Source organism: Camellia sinensis, chromosome 13 (assembly GCF_055761805.1).
Source record: "Camellia sinensis isolate YWXY chromosome 13, ASM5576180v1, whole genome shotgun sequence".
In the NCBI taxonomy this organism is placed as follows: domain Eukaryota; kingdom Viridiplantae; phylum Streptophyta; class Magnoliopsida; order Ericales; family Theaceae; genus Camellia; species Camellia sinensis.
In genome coordinates this window covers 7,240,850-7,259,824 of record NC_138973.1, presented here as the reverse complement: position 1 = coordinate 7,259,824, position 18,975 = coordinate 7,240,850, and the positions used below count along the sequence as shown (strand labels likewise).

At 37.9% G+C, this 18,975-nt stretch overlaps 1 protein-coding gene and 1 pseudogene across 10 annotated transcripts; both read right to left on the bottom strand.

The window, feature by feature from the left end:
* Window positions 1–1,727: 1,727 nt before the first annotated feature.
* LOC145805918 (eukaryotic translation initiation factor-like) lies at window positions 1,728–10,563 on the bottom strand (annotated as a pseudogene). The gene is made up of 8 exons (XR_014348215.1): window positions 10,423–10,563; window positions 10,128–10,224; window positions 8,337–8,428; window positions 7,288–7,375; window positions 6,857–7,196; window positions 6,596–6,768; window positions 3,266–3,326; window positions 1,728–3,112 (listed from the first exon to the last, which is right to left on the bottom strand). The product of XR_014348215.1 is annotated as a eukaryotic translation initiation factor-like (transcript).
* Window positions 10,408–18,516, bottom strand: LOC145805917 (uncharacterized). 9 transcript variants are annotated; one of them, XR_014348210.1, is made up of 7 exons: window positions 18,301–18,516; window positions 16,489–16,640; window positions 15,664–15,764; window positions 15,497–15,536; window positions 11,269–14,456; window positions 10,980–11,069; window positions 10,408–10,506 (listed from the first exon to the last, which is right to left on the bottom strand). XR_014348210.1 is itself a non-coding variant. In XM_082901355.1 (5 exons), the coding sequence occupies exons 1-5, from the start codon at window positions 18,392–18,394 to the stop codon at window positions 11,343–11,345; spliced, it is 3,501 nt and encodes a 1,166-aa protein (XP_082757481.1). In that variant the 5' UTR covers window positions 18,395–18,516; the 3' UTR covers window positions 10,785–11,342. The 9 variants fall into 9 exon arrangements, 2 of the variants coding, with proteins under 2 accessions (XP_082757481.1, XP_082757482.1); XR_014348211.1 differs by having other exon boundaries at window positions 11,002–11,069; XR_014348208.1 differs by having other exon boundaries at window positions 11,002–14,456.
* Between the last annotated feature and the right edge of the window lie 459 nt (window positions 18,517–18,975).

Here is an 18,975-nt window from a genome sequence, read left to right as displayed (position 1 = left end):
TAAAAAATCATTGAAAACATTAAAATACGAAAAATAAAAAAATAAAATTTTCTAAAAACTATTTTTTAAAAATCAGAACCAAACAAAGTGATTATTATTTTGGAACGTAATGAATAGTTAGTTCCCTTATTGTGTTTCAATTGATTAGTATCCTTTTAGTGTGTTTTACAATTTTGGTTATTAGAATTGAGCGGAATAAAATGATTATTTTATCAAAAATTTTATTTTTACATTTGATTGAGTTAAAAAAATAAAAATTATATTGCTTATAAAATCATTATTCATTAATTATTAAAAAAAAATGATAATTCTATAAGAAAGTCTAAAGAAGAATTGTTTCATCCTATCTTATTTCAATGAATTACAAAATGGAGAGTCTGGTTTGTTTGTATTTATTCTTAATTCTTTCTTCCCTTAAATTTATATGGTGAAATTAAAAAAAAAAGGATTAAATGTAATGAAATGATTAGGCACACCATACCAAGTGGGGTGGGAGAACATAGAAATTATTGAGTGGTGTAAGATCAGGATCAGCTAACACCCTAACAGTTTATTGATTGATGAATGATCTGATGAATGGACAATAATATCCTAATACGATGAATGGACAATAATATCTTAATACGATCCCACTAGCATAAAGTCTAACCCATGAAAATGAGGAGGGAGCACCCCGTGGTGCTATCATAGACCAAATTATATATTGTGGTATAGATTCCACATCTATATAAATATTATGCAGAGAATTTTATAATTAAATGACCGTTTAAAAATCAGTCGATATCTGGCAGTGGTTGAGTTCAAAATCAGTCATTTAATTTTCTTCCCGAACCAGTTGAATAACAAAATCCTGAACCGATAAAAACCTAAACCTTTAGAATCTTACATACCAAGTTGAACAAGTTGAATTGAATAAAAAGCAAGTAGAAAGAAAAAAAATGTTTGCATCAATATTTTGAATGGTATATTTGAGGGAACATTTATATAAACCTCTTTTCATATTCTCTTTAGAATTTACACATCCAAGGCATAATAGCTATTGGCCATGCATGTGACAAAATAAAATACATCATTCACAACTACCTCCGCACAAATAGTGTGAATTTTCACTAATCAGGCAAAATACATTTAAAAAACTAGATGCTGAATGCATGACCAATCCTACTTTGGGCAAGAAACCACGCTCAAACATGCCAAATATCCTTTATTCTCAAAATTCATACCCTCCTATAATCAAAGCACCCTCGGCCGGATCAAAACACAGAATTTCAAGATATGATACATCCTCGTCAAAATATTGAACCATACAATTTTCATGGAAGTCATCTTTCAATTCTACAAGCCACATCAAATTCACTTCAGCAATCAGTGAAGCAATCTGAACAGGTAAGTGTGGAGTGAGGTAAAGTGATCCAAACAACGGAAACCTACTACTATGATTAACATGAGATTAAGTAAAGTTAACAGCAGACAAACCTACCTCGTGCACGACCGATAAGATGACTTCTATGATTAAGTTACCAGCAGACAAGCCAATCTTTATGGTTCTCTCACATTCCCATCATCACTTTCTTCTTCATTATCTTGGTCCAACTCTGAAGGTCAAGTAATGACAAAACAGAGCAGCAAGTCCCAAGTCTGCGGCCCAACACCATGTTGTGCCTTTGCCTTTAGATTTCCCTGAAGGATATGGTAAACCATCAATAGAACAAGAAGACATGATAATGTAAGACATCATCAAAATTGGGACCATATATTAGCCTAGTAGCAAAATCCAATATTATACGGTACATTTGAATTCAAAATTTAATGCAACAACTGGATCATGTAAAAGCCTGTACCTCTTGAAGACATTTTTTTTAGAACTTCATTTAATAAACTACCAAAAAAAAAAACTCAAAGAAAACAGATCATGGGTTGATATCAGGTCAGCTGATCACAAATTGTAACTTGATGAAAATATGGCGAGTGTAGAGAAAAAGTGATGAGGGCAACTGTCTGGATTCCACTGTATGAGAACACTTGAAAAACAGCTCCCCAATATGACTCAGAAACAGTTATTTCGAATCAAGAGAGTAAACTTTTACAAGCCTCAACACCAGTTCCTTGCATTGCCAAGACTTCTTGCCCCGAAGGGCTAGAATTAATGCACCTAACAACAGCATCAAAAATGGCTATTTGGAACCTGTCATCTTCCACCTTCTTCAGAACTTCCTCAACCATCTTAAAGTCTGAGCCCCCAGCCAATACCAATTTTCCCATAACCTCCCCAAAATCATTTGGTGCTTTGGGCAAATCAATGCCAATATCATCCATACTCGAGCCATAGAGAAGACACCCAGTTCCAATATCTCTAGTGGTCAAAACTTTTTTTATTTAATAAGAACTCTAGAAGCTTTATTACTGGTGCTACACAAGGAGGGCTCTTTTCCAATGCAAGAGCAATCGCTTCTTTAACGACCTCATGGTGATATGATGGAGATTTCAGTTCTTCCACGCACTGCAATGCTTCGTCCAGAAGCTGAATGCTGAAATATTCCTCCAAAAGGGAAACAGTTTTTCTTTGAAGATCTGCATGATTCAATTTTGCAGCTGAAGCCAGTGGCTTCTCAGGAGAAAGATTTGCCGAGGGTGCCAGAGTGACAGGCTTAGGGGCTTGAGTTATAGGTTCAACTACTGAAGCAAAGCTGGAAGGCTGGCTTGGTGGTGCACTATTTCCTTGCAACAGAGCACTGGTCATACCAGTAATGAAACCACCACTGCCCTGAGGTAACAATCTTGAATTGAAGAGTGCTGGTTTGCCAATCGAAGGTGGGTGAAGGCGTCCAGTAGACTGAGTACGACTGAATCCATCACCCCTTGGCATCGATCGATTTCTAGGAATCTCCCAGTTGTCACTATCAATCCCTGGCATCCCCGGCATCTTGTGGGCCCCAGGCATGCCAGGCATCATACCCCCAGAGCCAGGTCGGTTAATGGGAAAGCCTCCAGGCCCTGTAGGCCCAACTGCCCCGGCGTTACGACTATTTCTCATGTTTGCAGTCGCTCCAGGATGCAGCCCTAGGTTCTTCTCTGCCTCTGAATGGATTTCAGTGATAGTCTTTGCTTTGACCTGCCAAAACAGAGATCATATAAGATGGTTAGAAAAAAAGATGGCTAATATAGCATTCCATGTAGTACCCCAAATCCACCACTACCCCCCCCCCAAAAAAAAAAAAAAGAAAAAAAGAAACATGACAAAGAAATTGGGATCTGTGAACTAAACCTCTTCACGTCTAGGAACCCAGTTGTTGACCCGCAGATCAAGAACATCGCGGACCATGAACCTTGTAAAATTTGATGTATAGAGAAATAGAGAGAATTGTATTATTAATTGATTGATGTATTGATTTCTATTACAATGATTCATGATTCCTATATATAGAAGAGGGTGAGTGTGAGTAGGTGAGGAGTAGGTGAGGAGTAGGTGGAGAGTAGGTGAGTGTGTAGTAGGTGGTAGTGGTAGGTGTGTAGTAGGTGAATTTTAACAGCCCCCCGCAAACTCAAGGGGGATAGGAACTAACCAACTTGAGTTCGGAGAGAGTAACAAAACAAGAAAATACATAAAAATAAAAGAGGATAGGAGACACTGTATGGTCGTGTCAGACCATTGGTGAAGACACTGGATGGTGGTGTCATAACGTTGTAGAGGACACTGTATGGTGGTGTCATAACGGTGTAGAGGACACTGGATGGCGGTGTCAGACCGATGTAGAAGACAGTTTATGGGGTCATGTCAGACCGTTGTAGCAGACAATGTTGTGACAGTTTACAGAGTCTTGCTGGACCCTTGTAGAAACTAACCGGAATCAATGTCGGGACAGTTTACAGAGTCTTGTCGGACCCATGAAGGAGCTAACCGGAATCAATGTCGGGACAGTTTACAGAGTCTTGTCGGACCCATGAAGGAGCTAACCGGAATCAATGTCGGGACAGTTTACAGAGTTTTGTCGGACCCATGAAGGAGCTAACCGGAATCAATGTCGGGACAGTTTACAGAGTCTTGTCGGACCCTTGAAAAGTCGCACCCTCAAAAGGTGTGCCCAATCTTTCAAAAGGCGTGCCATCAAAAGGCGTGCCCAATCCATAAAAAAACGTGCCATCAAAAGGCGTGCCCAATCCATAAAAAGGCGTGCCATCAAAAGTTGCGCCCTCAAAAGGCGCGCCCACTTCATCAAAAGTCGTGCCCGACAGAAAGCGTCGAGCCATCAAAAGGTGAGCCGGAGACGCGGCGAGGCACGTGAGCGACAGAGAGGCGTGTCGGCCGCGTCGTTAGTGTCAATATAAACCAATGCGGAGGCGGAGGAAACCAAACCAGACTGAAACCTCTGAACTGGTTATTCTGAAACAATCTGTAAATACTCTGTATCCAACCCTTCTCGGAAACACTCAGCAACCCAAAAAACATGGCCTCTTCTTCCCGTTCAGCTATCCAGAACATGGCCTCATCTTCCCGTGGTCTGCTCACTCTCTTTCCCGACCTCAACGAGTCAACAAGAGAGATAACAGGTGCGGTGGCCCGTGAACCTCAACCAAACACCTCTGGTTTTGCTCCGTTGAACTTTCCGATGCGGTCGGTGGAGCAAAAAATTGCAGTGCAAACGGATATTGAGGCCAATCAGTATACATTGAAGTCATGTGTGGAAACCATGACTGCGGTCACAAACTTGTCGCACCGGCTGCAAAGTAGAACAAATGAGGTGCAGCAGCTAAACGCCCAACTGGCTCTGCTCCAACGCATGTATAAGGATGTGCGAGCAGAGATAAGTGTGCTAAAGGCAGAAAACAAGGAGCTGAAGCGGAAGGCCACCGTGATGTTCCGATTTGGAGGTCCGCCATATGCTGTAGTGGAGGAGCAGGGTGGAGTGATCGTGCCCAATGGAGTGGGAAACACGGAGGCAACACCGTCAAGGGCCGCCCAGGACGGAGGCAAGAAGAAAAGACCGGCGGCAGAGTAGAGAAGAAAAATCCCGCCTGTGGATGTGGTTTTGTTGTTTTGGTTTTTTTTTTTTTTTTTTTTGAAATATAAAATGGTGATCGGGGTGAGCCCCGACATGAAGAACTGACAAGTTTGTGAAATGAAAACGAGTTGGTGGTGAATGGATTTTTTTTTTTTTTTTTTTTTTTTTTTTGGGTATTGGAATAAAAAAAAAAATAATAAGAGAATGGAAAAAAGATGATACTCACCAACTGTGTTGTAGAATATTGAAGTATTGATGAAAAAGAAAGATAGAAAAAATAAAAAGAAAATAAAATAAAGTTTTGTGAAAAATCAGTATATATATATTGATGAACAGTGGATATAGGGTGAGTGAAGGATAAAAGTGTGGGAAATATATTATAATAATAAAAGATAGTGGGGTTGATTAAAGTGGACAACGGGACCAGAGAGAGAGATAGTGGGTTGATTAAAAAAAAAGATTGTGGGGAAAGAATAAAAAAGAAAAGTATAGGTTGGAGTTTTTTTTTTTTTTTTTAAATAATAATAAGAATAAAATAAAATAGAGAAAGAAAACAGAGAATATTTTTTCTTTTTTGGGGGGAGGATGTGCAGGCGGTGGAATATAAAACACTTAATTAAAAGGAAGAGAGAGAGAGACAATGCATGTGCAAGGCTCTGGAAGCTGTACCAGCAGATTCATGATTAGCCCCACTTAGAACATCCATTCCTTGTTCCTGGTTGTTTGAATATTAAGATCAATTATTTTATTGTCCATCATGCCACTGTCATCAATATTCGTGTCTGGCACTGGAACAGAAGACACCCTGTGATGTTGCTGGTTCTCTCCCATTGTAGGCCTAGGTGGCTGATTTTGTTCCCTCTTTATTTCACCAGGTTGCATACCTAGCTCATTAATATGGCCAGGTGTATCCCCTGGAAACTCAACTCCTGCGGAGAGTACGGCTTTGAGGTCAGGAGGGAATGCGAAGCCGAACTCAACTTCGGCTCGGGCAAACTCGGCGTAGGACAAGCCGGGGTGGACGAGTAAACCGGCGGAGAGAACCGCTGGAGTTATCAGAGTGCCTTTGGAACTTCGTGTTGTGGGATGAGCTGTTTTGCCCTTGCCTGTTCTTTCTTCTCGGATGCGACGACTGTGGGATGAACACACCAGTTCCTTTGCTTTCTCTTCTGCAAGTTTGCTGGTAGGAAAAATGGTGGTGATGGGTTGACTGGGTGAGTCAAGGACAGCGACTCGAAGGAGTTGGGCGTGAAGGTGGTGGACTCGAAGAAATTTCAAGGTATGTGTAGAAAATTCTAGCGGATTAGGTTGAGGTCCGGCGGGCGGCTAAGGTGAGGTTGCCGCCCGCTGGGGAAGCGAAAATACTAGGTTCTAAACTTGCTCTGATACCATGTAAAATTTGATGTATAGAGAAATAGAGAGAATTGTATTATTAATTGATTGATGTATTGATTTCTATTACAATGATTCATGATTCCTATATATAGAAGAGGGTGAGTGTGAGTAGGTGAGGAGTAGGTGAGGAGTAGGTGGAGAGTAGGTGAGTGTGTAGTAGGTGGTAGTGGTAGGTGTGTAGTAGGTGAATTTTAACAAACCTCATCCGTGGTGCAAGTTGGGTGTTTTTTGTCAGCCTGTTGAAGTAGATATCATTGACTCGCCGAGATTTTGGGCTCTCATCCAGCTGCTTACCAATAGTATTAAAGAACCGACATATTGCCTCCACATTTTCCTCATCAGGGCAATCTTTGGGATCAAGTCCTAAAAGCTCCTATATCAGACAATCAGTGCATTAGAACTCTTCAGAAATCTAATCATAAGATACCATAAGTAATGATGATGGCCAAAAAAAATCTAACCTGAACAATGTGGTGGACAATTTTTTCAGGAACCATCTTCTGTTTCAGAAGCTCCCCAATAAGGCGGATGTTATCGAGAGTTCTCAATTTAACCATTCTTTCTTTATCCCTACGTTCCATTTCTTGCTCAGGTGCAGTCATCTGCCCTCAGGTTGTCAGCACCTTCAAATGCCTCCTGGCAATTATTCAAGAGGATTCGCTTAAATGTAATCTCCTTCCCACCAAGTTCATCAGATGGAAAAGGCGCAAGCTTCTCATTGAGATCAAAGCAAAGAAGAGCATACATAGGACAAAATGTTGGTTCCAGCACAGCCTTCTCGAATATCAATGAGATAACATCCTGCACTTGAAAATAGAGTCCTCCATTTTATTAACAACTACTTAACACCACAAACTTTGAAGATAGAATCTTTTAAAATCTGTGAGATAACCTTCAAAATATCAGGCGTTGTTATCCCAGAATCAATCAACTGGCCCTTGAGAACATCAAACTTCTCTGGGGTCAATTTGTTCAATATACTGCACAAAAATAAGAACAATTGTTAAACGTCCAGCATCCATTTAAAAAATACTCCAAATAAACCACCTTGACTTTGGATGGAGATTTTAAAATGTAGAGATTTTCATAATGAAGGGATCAAACTCTATAATTCCAAATCACCAGGTTTGCAAAAGCTGTTATTTAAAACAAAATTCATACAACTTGGTTTTTTGTATCCATGTTCATTTAAAACAATAGTCTTCACAATTTTATAATCCACTTCAAATATAAGTAGTCCTGCATCCATGCTTATTGAAACAAAAACAAAACAAGGAGAAAGGGAGAGCATCAATACTTTACCATTCACGATCATCTTGACTAATAAAAATGGAAGCATAAACGTAATTGTTAGGATATTATCGACTCCAAAAATTTTACTTGAGATCAGTTACATAGTGGTATCTTTTCCAGTCAACTCTATGCTAATTATCAAGGAATTGGTTGCCAAAAACTAATAATAACCTAACGGAAAGACCCCCACCCCTCAATTGGGCAACTGTGATTTTCATTTATCCAGGTAGGAGAAAATAACAAAGGTAAAGGAATTCCTTACAAGTTGTCCGCACATGAGAGAGAGAAAGAAAGGGAGGGAGCTGGATTTAATACATCTGGTATTCCTCAAAACCAGTTTCAAATGAATTTCAACCATCTATTTGAGGCCCATATCCCTCATCAAAAATTCCAAGTAGCATTTCAGAACCCCTTACCCAAATAAAAGACTTTAAAATTAGGGATTGACAAATATTTAGTGGCCCCAAATCTCCCACACAAAAACAGCCTTAGTTACATTTTTTACAATTTTGTGAAGTGTTCCACAAGCTTTTTTCACATTCAAGATCATGCATAGCTTTTGCAAGCAGATGACAATGTTTCTTTGCTAAAACATGTGATGCAAATTTCATGAAACAAGTAACAAAGAATTCAGACTTGATAAATTACCCTTTCACTGTCTTTAAGACACGATCTTTGTCAAACAGATTCCCTCTCTGTGCTGACCGTGGGACTTCAGCCTTTATCAGAGCCGGCCCCACCTGATTTACATACAATGTTATGTTACAATGATGCCAAATGTAAGCCAAGCACACATTACATTGAGATAAAAAGATCATACTTCAAATGTGCAAAAAAGAAGATTCAGGTGTCGGTTTGGGTTTCTAGTAACCAATTATTTCCCTCGTATAAACCCGATTGACCAATGGATTTTGTTATATGAATTAGTTGTCCATGTGGCGTGCTGTCATTGGCTTAAGAGATCACACATTATCATTTAAGACAGTTGTATCACACATTCTTACTTATCAATCACTTTCTATCTATTTACACATCGACCAAGACTTATCACCTCACATTAACTCTCCTCTCTGCATCTCTCTTTCACCCTAATGTCCTCTCACCCTGTATATCATCCTCTCACTCAAATCCACTGGAGGCAGTGAGATGGTGGCTGTGAGATTGTGGTGCCAAGACCGTGGCGATGGTAGATCGTTACAGTGGCATTAAGATCGTGGTGATGGCACTGAGATCATCGCTGTAGTTGTGAGATGGTGGTGGTAGAACAGATCTGTCTTGTCTCTCCCTAAAAGCTCTTTTTCCTTTCCCTCTCCCTCTCTCCCCCAAAACCCCTCTGATCTTCTTCCTCCAAAAACTTCTCTTCGTCGAGATCTTTTATGTTGATGTTGAGAATGGAGGTTTGTTACTCGACCAACTGAAGCCCAACTGGTTTTTTATCACCGGAAATGATCAGTTTTGAACCATCATTCAGTCAAGATCAGTTGAGATTTTCTTCAATCCAAAGTTGTTGGTTTGGGTGACATATGGCCAGCAAAACTGAACCGATCTGACCAGTGAACAGCCCTAGTGATTAGAGCAAGAACCTGATGTTTTAAACAATTATCTCTTTAAATCTAGCAAACAAAATGAAAAGTCAATCATTCCTTAAGATTCTACAACTTAAGAAGCAGCTCTAAAAAAATAAATTGAAAAAAGATTCAGTCATACTATATACATATGAGTCGTATTCATTCAATACAGAGAGAGCCTTGCAAAGTTGCAATATGTAGCCATGGACTCATTTGCAGAATCTCTGATTCAATAGGAAACACCTGTTCTCTTATTATACAAAAAGGAAACCCTATACTATTGCAAGTTTGTTTTTTTTTTTTTTCTTTTTTCAAATTAGTTGTTTTTTTTTTTAGTTATGTTAATTAACTACACATGTTAGATTGAAGCTGGATTTTTAGACTTTATTTTATTTTATTTTTAATTTTGTGAGATCAGGGGTGCTAAGAAAATTTGTCAATGAATATGATTATTTTCAACTTGCCTCCAAGAGTGAACTCCAGCTCTTACATCATTCTCTCAATTGTCTTGATAATACTGCTATATCCCTCTTATTTGAGTGAGCAAGTACTATTACATTTCTCTCCATACAAAAGAACGTTTATATAAAAAGATAAAAAATGAACTATTGCAATGCCAACAAAAAGCCCTTCACAAGAAAGGCCTTGTTTGGCATAATCTAAAAAAGTCAAAAAGTCAAAAAATCACTATTCTATTTAAGTCACATCATCTTATTTAAGTCGCATCACCTCTCTAACACATCACTTTAAACCCAACCCATATCTAACTCATATTTCATAAAAAGTAAAAAAGTGCACTTATTTAGATCATTCCAAATCACTCCAAAATAAAAGAATATTTCTTCACAGATAAAATGTATAAAATTTCAACCTTCGAAGGCATCCAATCTAGCTTCTTGACTTCTTCTCTACTCTCAATTGCTCCCGACCAATTTGTACCTTTCTTCTCCTTCCTCATCTTCAGCTCTCTGTAACATAACGAGTAATCAATACAAATAACATTCTCATTAAGGCAAAATAACATATATTGACAAAGCCTAAGTTCTCTTTCTCATTAAAAATACTTGCCGTATCTGGATTTGAAACCAAAACTAAATATGGGCTTCCCAATGGAGCTACATTAGCACTACAGTTCCTTTTCTTTTCATGAATTTTTCTTGTCATACCTGAATTCTGTGGTTGAACAAGATCTTCTTCAAGTTTTGGAGATTGGATTTTCAATAGATATCTACACCTCCGCCTCAAAAAAACTGCAATTCATTTGAAAATGAGCAAAAACCCCAGTTATCAATCCCACAATGCCAATTCTGACAAAAATTCCAGCCTATTTAAACTAAGATTATGAGTATTCATACCAGGCTTCTGCCAAAAGAATATCTCACTTTTGCTTTGCAGTCTGCAATTTTCTAATTTTTTATACAAATTCCTATATATGATCAAAACCAATGGTACATGACCACAAATAATGGTCTATGCAAGAACATAATGGAGCGATATAGACATCAGACAGTAGAGAACAAGGTTCAAATTCAATAAGCAAATTCTCCCAAATTGAAATTTTATTGCACATTGACTGAAATTTATCCATATGGATTGAACAAGGGACAAGATATCATTTACACTAATACTATTTTTCCATTACACTACAGAACCTGAAGGACATATACAATATGTGATTATTCACAATCCTTGTGGACAACAGTCAGGAGAACTTAAAAAGCACCTCAAATATTCGGACCACAGACCTTGGAACCTTTTGAAGCATGGTAGTAGCAATCTCACCACCAACATTGCAAGCACGACTAGGCCCACACTATCACAACCAAAATGATCAAGTACAATTAAGCCAAACATTCTTGGAAAGAAAACAAGTGTAAGCAAAATTAAGTGAAAGGTTGCCAAGTTAAAATTAATACACAAACAATGTCAGAAATCTAAAATTCAAAAAGGTAATAGAAAAGCCAGTGATGAATATTGGGGATATGCCAGAAAGAAATCCAAAGGGTTGATACCTTGCGTGCCTCGAGTACTGGCATCAGAAATTAGGACAATGAAAAGCCGAGGAGTAACCCCAAAAAATTCAAAATTAATTAGGAAGCTGTGCAAATGTCCCAGTGTTGGGGCTGCAGCCCCCAGCTATCATCTTCTCATAGACCGCATATGCACGATCAGGATTCCCAGACATGCTATATCCTCGAATGAGAGCATTATATGTGAAAACATTAGGTTCAAGGCCCTTAAGTAGGAGTTCTTCATACATTTTCCCAGCTTCCTCGATCATTCCAGCAATCCCAAGATTGAGAATCAAGGAATTGTAGGTATAAAGGTTAGGAATAATCCCTCTACTCTGCATCTCATTGAAAAGAGAGAGAGCTTCTTCTATTCTTCTTGATCTCCCAAGGCCATTAATCATAAGGTTGTAAGAAATTAAATCAGGATCAATGCCAGTCGACTTTAATTCCTTAAAGTAGTGCACAGCATCATCCACTTTCCCCAACACGCAGAGGCAATCTACAAGAATGGTGTAGGACTTCAGATCTGGTCTTATTCCCTCTTTAACCATTCTATTAAACAACTCACAAGCAGTTTCCACATCCCCTCCTTTGCCAAATCCATTTATAAGAATATTGTAGATAGCACAGTTCGGTTTACATCCATAATCCACCATCTCATTAAAGAAACTCTTCGCTTCATCCAAATTTCCCAGCTTTAAGAGACCATCTATGAGAGGACCATATGTACAAGGAGTGGGATTGAAATCTCCGCTGATGAGATCATAGTACAAATCTATGGCTTTCTCTATTCTATTAGACTTGACAAGACCAGCAATAACTATATTGTGAGTTATGGTGTTAGGCTTACATCCCCTGCTGAGCATCTCTTCATAGAGTTCAAAAATTTCATCGACCCTCCCAGACTTCCCAAGATCATCAAGCAACAAGTTGTAGGTGAAAACATCAGGAGCACAACCAACAGTTTTCATCTCCTTAAAAAGACCCCAAGCCATTTCAGTGAGATGAACATCAAGAAACCCCTCAATCAGAACATAATATGCTTCTAGTGTAGGTTGAATTCCAAAACTGCTGGTAAACTTCACAAAAAGTTCGTGAGCGTCGAGGGCTTTCTTACGCTTGCACATAACCTTAATTAGAGGAATCAATACTGAGTCATTTCTGCAAAGCTCATCAACTATCAATATTTCAACAAATGAAATGGACTGATCAATTTCAGCATCACACAGAATTCCTTCAATTAAATCTCTCCAAAAAGAGATGTCTGTCTGATTCCTAACCTGGTGAATAAAGCTCTTTGCGATCTTAAAAGCATCCTCAATCCGTCCGTCCTTCACAACACCTGGTAGAAGGGTGCACAAAGTTATATCATCAGGATAGAGCATCTTTCTCATCTGATGGAAGAACAAGAATGCATCATTAACCCTGTTCTCTTTAACTAAACCGTAAATGACAGTGTTGTAAGTAAAAACATCGGGAAAGCAATTTCTTGCTGTCATCTCAAAGAGAAACTTCAAGGCCATATCAATCTCATCATTCTTACAAAGGCAATCGAGAAGTGTATTGAAGGTAATTGTGTTTGGATAGCACCCTTGTGCAGTTATGCTCTCAAATAATTCCATGGCCTCTTGAACCTTCCCTTCTCTCCCTAAACCAGCCAATAATGTGTTGAAGGTCACAACAGTAGGAGGAAGCTTCATCTCCTTCATTCTGCAAAACATTGCCCATGCCTCATCTACCCGATCAGCCTTGTAAAGAGTGTCAATCAAAGAATTGATATTAACCACGTCAGGATCACATCCCTTTTCTATCATCTCAGAGAATAATTGGATGGCTTCATCTATTTTCCCTGCCTTACTGTAGCATTTCATCATCATGTTGTAGGTTATAGAATCTGGAGCAAGTCCACTCTTTTTAAGTCCATAGAATATACCTTTTGCCTCCCCAAGTCTACCCATTTCCGCTAGACTATACAAAGATGCATTACAAGCAACAATATTAGGAACAATTCCACAGAGTTTCATCTTCTCAAAAGTTTCAATAGCTTTGTCAGGTTCACCTGACTTGCCGTAGTAGTCAATGAAAAGGATATACGTGTAAGCAGTAGGTTTCACGCCAAACGATTCCATACCATCAAAAAGTTCTAACGCTTCATTCAATCCATCAACTCTCAAAAGTCCACCTATTAATGTATTATAAGTATGTAGATTTGGCAAGATCCCTATCTTTCTCATGTTATCAAGGGTACCAAATGCTTCATCAAGCTTCCCTGCTTTGCATAAAGCATCAACAAGTATTGTGAAAGTAACGACATCTGGAACATAACCATTTGCTTCCATCTCGCTCCAAAATTCTCTTACAGTGTCCAAATCTCCACGGTCACTGAACTTATCCAACAAGGTGATGTAAGTCACTCGATCAGGTTTATGGCTGCTGGATTTCATCTTTAGAAACACTTCTTTTGCCCTGTCAAGTTTCCCCGCATGACAAAGAGCATCGATGAGAACTGTATAAGTAATTACATCAGGTCCACAGCCCTCGTCATCCATTCTCTTCAGAAGACCATAAGCCTCGTCAATTTTTCCTGCCCTCCCAAGAACCCTAATGCATATGGTGAAAGTGTACACATTCGGCCTCAACCCCAAACTCTCCATCTCTTCAAGTAAGCCCATGACAGTTTCAATATCCCTTCTCTTCCCAGATGCTACCATAAGCGCAGAGTAGGTCTTGAGACTAGGCTTAATCCCTTCTGAAACGACTCTTCTATAAACCTCCAGAGCCTGTTTACAACATCCAGACTGAAGAAGCAAATGGATCAGACCATTGTACGAATACCCATTCAAAACGAACCCTTCTTTTCTCATCCGCTCGAGTGCAAATGGGGCTTGCCGAATCCCTCCTTTTACACGAAGAGCCTTAAATATGATCAAATAAGTATTCAAATTCCTATAGATAATTTGCTTTTGCATCAAATCAAACACAACAGCCATATCACCAACCCTCCTATGAACCATCAAGAGCTCAAGCATGTAATTACAGGTTTCGGTAGTGTGAACAACATTAGGAAGCTGAGCAACAGACTTAAAGAATGAAAAAGCTTCCTCTGGGTCACTTACTTCAGCTCCCAACTCCATTGCAGCCTCAGTTATCTCAGTGCGCACAGGCTGCTGGTTACCAGAAAGTGTTACCTACAGAAAAGCCCAAAGAGATGTCAAATTGAATCCTTCGTGAACATTAAAACAAAGCCTGCACTACTACCAAGGAAAAACCTGAGAACAATTATTAGCTACAGGAACAAGACTTCCGTTATTGCGATGGAGGTAGCTCAAACTCCTACTATAATAATTTAGTTGCATATTGTTTTTAAAAAGAATTTGGACAAACATAACCACAAGCCAGAATCGAGCCAATAAGCAAAAGAAAGGCAACCAATGAAGACGGGGAGGAGTCACTGTCCAAAATGCATGATGAATAATATGCAAAAAATGATGCTCTTTAAATCCAAAAATAAACAAATACAAAAGCGAAACACATCTGTTTTTAAAATTAAATTTAAGGGAGAAAAACAACAAATAGATCACTCCAATGCCATTCAGAATATCGTGACTAATTTTACGTGCTATGCTAAATGTATCCAATGCTTCTTGTGCCATGAAAATAAATAAAAAAAAATCAGAAAGATAAAGCTGATAAATCTGCTTAAATTTTGTGATGTTGGCCTTTGGAGAGAGCTTAATGATTTGGAGATGATAAGAGTTGTTGGATCTCCTTGGTAGCTCTATTCATCCCCTATTGATGATGTTGGTGATTCGGTAATGTGAAGTCCTTTTATGCTACGCTTATGGGGAGCAGTGAGTCTTCTTTCCCGTCGAGAGGGGTTTGGCGCACTAAAGAGGCCTTCTTCATTTGGTGTGCTTCGCATGGGAAGATTCCCATCATTGATAACTTAATTAAAAGGAGACAAATGCACACATCAATTGGTATTGCATGTGTAAACATGATGGACAATCCATGAATCACCTCCTAATCCATTGCAAGGTGGCGCAGGAACTGTGGACGTTGATTCTTGGTTTCCACATTGTGATAAGAAGTCTTACACATTTGACACAGCTTCTAAAAGCTCGAAAGCTAAGCTAAGTCACAGAAGCATCTAACCAATCCAGTTTTTTGGCCTTTTTTTAAGCTAAAATGTTGTTTCAGAAAGTAGCCTTTTTGTCTCAAATCATACCTTTATTAGCTCACCTTCACAATAGCCATCAAACTCTGCTCTGCAAAACAGAATATAATAGCAAGCATAAATATGGAAAATGACCATAATAAATCCATGCACACATCATAATAGTGAAAAGGGAATTGTAGAATAAAGAAAAAATAGATCTGCTGAGTAACACATACGCAGCAAGTTCTTTCTGCACACGTACTGCCTCAACTTGGACTACCATCTGGGCTTTTTTTACAGTCTCATATAAATTGTGCATGTTACCGAATATTCCAGCCTACACACCCAAGTAACAGAAAATAAGATCAGCTTTACCAAGTATATTTGACAATTAAACAGAAATAAAAAGAGAGAAGCACAAACAGTACACACCAAGACCAAACTTATCAGGAATAAAATTGGCTTTGATACACAATAAGTTAAAAGTGACAAATCACTATCAATATCCACAAATGCTTAAGTTGAAAACAATGTCTCTCAGATTAAGTAAAAATTTATCCAATCATCTCCCTGAACAGGCAGTATATAGTTTATAAAAAAAATATTTTTTTATAAAAGCATAAGTTCTTTTGAGATGCTTACTAATAATAAAGATTTTCAGTATTTAGAATACTGCAGAAATGAAATTTTGTATATCAATTTCAGGCACTTAGAACATAGCCAGTTAAGTCAGAACTAAAATTATTATATTTTTGGACCACATTATATATGTTAAGCTGTAAAATTGCTATACTTGAGACAAATGTCACATTAGGTAACTGATATCAAGCACAAAACCTTAAGACCCCAAGTGAACATTAACATGGGGATTATCCTAGCTGGCTTGCAAAGTTGCATGTACATTGATCAAGCATTCATCTAGAAGGCGGATTCTTTTAAAGGAGTAAAAATAAAGGATGGTTGTGCTACATCAGCTACATCAGCATTAACAAGGTGGGCCTATATATCCCACAAAATATTTACCTATACATAAATTTTAATTAAAAGATCATTTATAGAACCTTTGAGGGCGCGTCATCACCATTGTCATTATTTTCCTTTTTGCCTCCAAATAAACCATGTATACGAAGAGATCTTCGGGTCTTGCCAATCGTACTACCAGGCCATGATGCAATAGGAGGACCAACTGGATTGGAATATGGATTCAATTTACCTAAAAAAGCAACAGCAGAATATAAGTTATTTCATATCGTCATATATTAAAAACATGCAATAGTATTATCTTATACTGTTTGAATTGCATAATGCTTGTGTAAGAGCTTAACACTCTTGAGTCTTGCCAAACCTTAGAAAAAATGGGACAATAAAAGAATAATTAATTTGTAGGTATAAAATATTAAGGAAGTCAAAGCTAAAAAAGATGAAAAAAAACAACTTATAGCTCCTCAAGAGTTCAACCCCTTTCTGAACAAAGAAATCTGCTTTGCATTGGTTGACATATGACTCTAAGAAAACTACAGACCCAAAACTGGCAGAACTAGCACATGAAATGCTAGTATTTTGACAGCCATGAGGGATATTTGTTATCTATCTAACAACAATAGAAGAATCTATAATACTGCGACATCCCTGGACTGTTTTTCTCCAAGGCACCACCAAGAATCTGTAACCACTAGGCCCTACTCGACAAGCCTAAACTATAATTCCTTTTGCATCAAACCATACCACATAAAAATCATCCAAGGCAACCTTACTGTTATTCATGGATACTACTCAAAATCCTAGAATCGTACCCCAAAATTTTGTCTTCCTTTGTCCATTGGAACCCCCAACCACTTGCCCCATAATTACACCCATACAAACTCTCAAAATCAGCCTTTTGGTCAAAATAACTTAATCTTCTGCATATAAACACCAGCAAGAAAGGTTGTAAGAGAGTGTGGTCCGCTCTCATCTTACATCACAACTCAACACAACGACATGACCCCTTCAAATACTCATATCTCTTGAATGAGATCTTGGATCTCACAAGTGAGTTGCAATCTCCATCTCTCCCTCTCTCCCAAAGGCACACAGCATCTGCACGCATGCACACATAAGGCAACTAAGGTCAATGATTTGGCTAAAAGAGAATCCACAATGTATAAATTCCTTCTATAAAACTACTATTGCAATAAACCTTAGGTTGGTTGGTTGCTTTTGGCCCTTACCAATGTGAGGGCTTTCGAGGGACTTTATGTATTGTACCTCATTCGTAACTCTTCCAAATAAGCATTTCTACTCTGGGATCAACAATGGTTTTATACACCCACCCTCACACCCAACACTGCCTAATTTGTTACACACCTGATTACTGAGGTACGGCAAATTTTATTTTATTTTATTTTTTAAGTCGTAGTAATATACTAACAAGAACTGTGTCATCTAAATTCATTCAAAAACGAAACTCATTGTTACATCCAGAGACCAAGACAAACAAAGACCTCAACATACAATTCCACTACACTAATAAATCCATTATAAAGAAACATAGTAAAGGAGCCCAAATCATATAAAGGTTCTACCAAATAAAACCCAACAAATTTAGTTCCAATAATATTTAACAACAATGTAGTAATGTACCCATTAAAGGACCTCATCTGCAAATCCCAATTTCCAGATGCAAAAAGTTTCGAAATTGATTGATATTATTTACATATCTAGAAACATAAGAACTGTGGGAATTAATTCCTAAAATCAAAATACCCCAAACAAAACTATTTGTGTGCGTGTGAAAAAGAAGACTACAAATAGCAATCTTAACCAAAAAAAAAGATTGTATAATAAACATATGTACAAAAACAAAGATCATGGATGAAAGAGAGAAAGCTTACAGAATGAAAACGAAGAGGAATTAGGGTTTCTGGGTTCAACTAGTCCGTGGCGGTTAGAAAATTGTGGAGCTAGGGCACTGGTAGACGCCGCCATTGATATGAAGACAAACTAGAGAGAGAGAGAGAGAGAGAGAGAGAGAGGGGAGCTTGGTGGATGAACTTCAGAGTTGGGGGAGGATAATACCACCGTCAATTTTGGTAGTCGATAATTAGATTTCTGTTTTTGTTTTTGTTTTTGTTTTTATTTTATTTGTTTCTGTTTAATTTTTTTATTTGTATTTTTTTATTATTGGAAATTCTCAATAACCCCTGTGTATATATTTATTAATACTTTTTTTTATTGAAAATTATCAATAATCATTATCTGTCTATCGCTCTCTATCTCTGTTATTTGTCATATTTGTATATATTATTTATCTGATTATATCTCATTTATTTTCGCACGTCATTTTTTATTTGTTTACATTACTTATAAAATTTATTTATCCATCTAATTTATTTATATGTTTATATTACCACCACTATTATTACTTCTAATTACTATGGCAACAATGGAATAAAAATATAAACAATCATTAATGACGTTCTTATCACACCAAAAAAAAAAAAATCAATTCTTAGACTTGTTTCGTCCTTTTATAAAAATAGACTTATCACCAATAAAAAGTTTAATAG